Genomic DNA, 3,973 nt, shown 5'->3' with positions numbered 1-3,973 from the left:
TATCACGTTATAACGTGATAGCACTCGGATTTTTTTTTCCCTGCGTGATAGCAATACACTTCCGTACGTATCTGAAAAAAATCTTAGAATATGAAAAAATTGGTTAATGCCACAAACTCTCCTCATACGAACAACTTAAGAACAAATCTGTTCATATGAATGGTTCTTGCATGAGGCCCAATGACTTGTAAAATGAACTGTTTCAGGATCATTTTATCTCCAGGTTGATGTGACTCTTTATTGGAGTCACTTTGGATACTTTCACAAAGTTGCTTTAATGATCAGAAATTTATTACAAACTTAATAAATGAGTCAGATCTTGCTCATGTTTAAATATTACAGCTATGAGTGGATCGTTTTTTTCATTAAATATAATTTGATTATTTTGAGTGACTAAACCCACTGTAAGGATTTGACAGTATGTTAGATCAATTTATGCAGAAAAGTTTTATAAAACTGAAAAGACATCCCTTGAAATTCTGTTATGGGTTGGTGAGAGTTAAATAAAAATCCTGGATTGAGTTCATTCCCTATTTTATATTATTATTAATATTTTTGTTTTTATTTCAGCTGGTACCCAATTCACAGAAGTATTTCTCACATCCTGCTGGACAGAGTCTGGAGTCAAGGTTTCGCTCTGCGAGGCGGAGTTATGCTGGTAAGATTCAGAAAATACTTTCAGTATAAAAATGAAATGGTTCAAATATTTCACACCACATGAGTTTATTACGGTGTGACTTTTTGCCAAAGTTATTTTCACTTTGTCCTTATGCTTGTGCTTTATGTTAGGAAATAATTAGATTTATCAGATTCTTGATTTCTTATGTGTCACTGTTGAGGTTAAACTGTCTGTTTGCATTCTAATTTCTGAGTGTTGTTTTCAATATATGATGCAGAAGGACAAGTATTTAACCCCTGCTTAAATTTTATTATTGTTATTTTTCCTCCTGTCCCAGACCGTGAAACCATGTCGGAGGTGGCCTACCCCACACGGCGCTCTCGTTTCAACCAACCCAAACACTCGTCCTCAGGAGCCATGATGCCTCTGCAGCGGCTGGACACTCTGAAGGATGTCCCCTCTGTCGATGTGCTGAATGAGAGCGAGAAAGGCAGCAAGGGCCGCGGCGTCTCCCGGATCAACTCCTCCTACAGCRACTCCCGTGTCCGGACTCCTCGCCGTCATTTCAACCGTCCCGTTGATAACGGCTCGGCTGACAGAAGAAATGATCCAAACGAGGCAGAAGAGGATTCTTCTGCCTTRCCTTTGTCTCCACCTCCAGTCTGGGCAGCTGAACCCAGAGACAGCACACCTCAAAACCCCATGCTCAGGCGGCCGAAGTGGACCCCGAGGAAGAAATGATGCTAAAGCTCACTGGGCTTTAACCAGCAGCTGCTCCGACCCAGACTGAATCTCAGATGGAYGACCAGCTGAAAACTCATTTGCCGTTTGGATGAACTCTGAAAGCGTTTATTTCCTTGTGGAATGATCCAAAATACAGAAATACCTCATGGAAGTGTCATGCACTCTGGAAGCACAGTGCACGAAGACTCAAAGTGATGCACGTGAAATGTGAACACTTTCACTCCGTTTAGATTAGTGATTGAAATTCTTTATTTTTGGGTGTTTATCTTGTAGGATTATTTAAAAAGTTTTAATAAATGTTAATTTTAATAAGTGACATTTTTTGTTTTTTAATGTAAATATTGTTTCTTTTACTTTATTGTATATAAGTTAGACTGAGGAAGCATCTTTTGTGAATAGGTGCCATTTTGTTGAATCGTACAATTAAGCAGCATATGTCTGCAACACAGGTGGACACTTTATTCCTATTTCTACAATAAATGCCTTTGTTGCACACGCTTATAAAGTTTTCACAGTTTTAGTTAAAAAGACGCAACAAGAGATTTTAAACTACATGAGTAAATGAATGGATCTTAAATTTTTATATATTTCACTAGAAATATTTAAGAAAAACAAGTGCTCAGAAACAATTTATTAAAAACATAAAAAAAATTACCAAATGACTTCTGGTTACATTTGAACACATTTTCAGATAAATAATCAAATTCACTCATTTACCACGACAGGAACCATTTTTATGTAGTGCTTTAGAAAAGTGGAATAAAAAGTGTAAAATCAAGCTAAATTATCATTTTATTCTAGCATTTTGATGAATCTGTTGCTCTTTTCAACAGATTTATCAATAAACTCTTGGAATTTAAATTATGTAGTAGAGACACATCATTTAAAAACTGATGCAGTAACAGTGCAAAAATGAAGCCTCTAAGTTTCTGTCCTGTGAAACTTTGGAACCACAATCAACTTTGCAGCCTTTTAATCACAAACGCTGCAAATCATTTCCACTCTGCTCCCTCTGAAAACTGTTAGTGACAAACTGTTTTCACCAGAGTCGTGTCTTCACATCTGAGAGAAGGAGTTCACGTTCCAATCAACATGCTTGAGTGAGACACTGGTTCCACTGTTCATCACAGCTGAGTCCTGTGAATAAAAGCACTTCTCTGAGTGGTTTGCGTTCATTTCCTGGTGTGAGTTCTCAGAGCTTGTCTGCTTTTGTCGCTCCTCTTTTGTCCCATTTGGGAATCCTGACGAGGAGCAGAGCCACGGCTGCCAGAGCGAGCACCACTCCCAGACTGGGAGGACCGCAGGGGCTGAACTCCTGGCTCAGACCTGAGAGGAGCGGGGCCAGAACCCGACCCACAGCTGTGACCGACTGCCCGGCTCCGATCAGAGTCCCGCTGGCGTGGACCCCTCCCCTCTGCAGCTCCAGGTCTGTGATGCACGTCCGCCCGATAGTGGTGGAAATGGCAAAGAAGGTGGAGGTGAGCAGCACCTGCCAGACGCTCGGAGCGGCAGCGTAGAGGAAAATAAGGGAGCAGGTGAGCACTGTGGAATGAAGCAACAGGGCGGCCATGTTTTTATAGAGCTGGGTGACGGGCCCCACCAGGAACCCAGCCAGGGCCCCCAAGGTGCTGCTGTAGCTGATCAGATAACCTGTCACTTTTGGTTTGAGGGAGAAACGCTCCTCCATGGCCAGAGCGAAGTTACTGTAGTAGAGCATGATGGCTACGGCCATCAGGAGACGCACAAGGAAGAGGTCCCACATGTCCGATGAGGCCACCATGTGGATCCTGGAGCTCACCGAGGAAAGCTGTCCCCAGGCAGGCTGGAGCAGAGGCACCACTCTCCACCTGAGACGATGCTTCCAAGAAGATCTGGAAGCTGCTTCAGTCTTTTCTTTCTGGCTCTTTGCATGAGAACCATTCTGCACTGACTTGCTGCAGTATTCGTCATGACATCCTTTACTTGTGTTGTTGCTGTGATTTGTTGCATTACGGTCAGCAAGTGTTTCGGTCCAGGGTAGCATCCACACCAACCCTGAAAGGAGGAAAAACATTAAAACACTTAATTTTCAGAAGATCCTCAGAGAATGTGTTATTTTTTTACTGTATCTTTACTCACCAGCATTAATAAGAAAGATTGCAGCACAAGTAAAGGAGGACACGTAAAAGCCTCCTTCTTGCTCTGTGAAGTATCCACCCACCACAGGACCAAGTATAAAGCCCACACTGGAAGCTGCATTAAAGTGTCCCATCACCAGGGGGCGCTCAGATTCTAACACCAGGTCAGACAGCAAGGCTCTGCAGATGGACAGGGAGTGCTTGAACAGCCCTGACACAAAAAAGAAGAAAACATAGAGAAAATGACTAATTTTCAAATATCAAACAATAGTATTGGACTTACTTGTTAAACAATCAGAACATTGTGCAGATCGTTACATACATTAGATAGTAAATACCAAAAAACACTAAAGTTTAATCTGTGTGTGGTTCATTCTTTGGTTTTTCTGTTAAAATATACGGTTGTTTTTTTAATATTTAGTGATAGAGGAAATGACGGAAACAGTGCTGGCTCTAGCCATTTTGATGCCCTAGGCGAGTTGAAGCGCACCCC

General features: G+C 41.7%; 2 protein-coding genes across 3 annotated transcripts in view; one reads left to right on the top strand and one right to left on the bottom strand.

The window, feature by feature from the left end:
• slc9a2 (solute carrier family 9 member 2) overlaps positions 1 to 1,864 on the top strand; it is a 15,824-nt gene extending 13,960 nt beyond the window's left edge. The window contains exons 13-14 of the mRNA XM_014011664.1: positions 571 to 658; positions 957 to 1,864. Of these exons, the coding sequence (XP_013867118.1) occupies positions 571 to 658; positions 957 to 1,360 (492 nt within the window). The 3' untranslated portion in view covers positions 1,361 to 1,864. The remainder of the gene's footprint in view (positions 1 to 570; positions 659 to 956) is intronic.
• A 111-nt stretch (positions 1,865 to 1,975) lies between these two features.
• mfsd9 (major facilitator superfamily domain containing 9) overlaps positions 1,976 to 3,973 on the bottom strand; it is a 15,465-nt gene continuing 13,467 nt past the window's right edge. For both annotated transcript variants that reach the window (XM_014011665.1, XM_014011666.1), the window contains exons 5-6: positions 3,482 to 3,691; positions 1,976 to 3,397 (exon numbers count right to left, since the gene is read on the bottom strand). In XM_014011665.1, the coding sequence (XP_013867119.1) occupies positions 2,556 to 3,397; positions 3,482 to 3,691 (1,052 nt within the window). In that variant the 3' untranslated portion in view covers positions 1,976 to 2,555. The remainder of the gene's footprint in view (positions 3,398 to 3,481; positions 3,692 to 3,973) is intronic.

Source organism: Austrofundulus limnaeus, unplaced genomic scaffold, assembly GCF_001266775.1.
Source record: "Austrofundulus limnaeus strain Quisiro unplaced genomic scaffold, Austrofundulus_limnaeus-1.0 Scaffold83, whole genome shotgun sequence".
In the NCBI taxonomy this organism is placed as follows: Eukaryota; Metazoa; Chordata; class Actinopteri; order Cyprinodontiformes; family Rivulidae; genus Austrofundulus; species Austrofundulus limnaeus.
The sequence above is the reverse complement of the archived record's forward strand: the minus strand, read 5'-3'. Positions and strand labels throughout refer to the sequence as shown.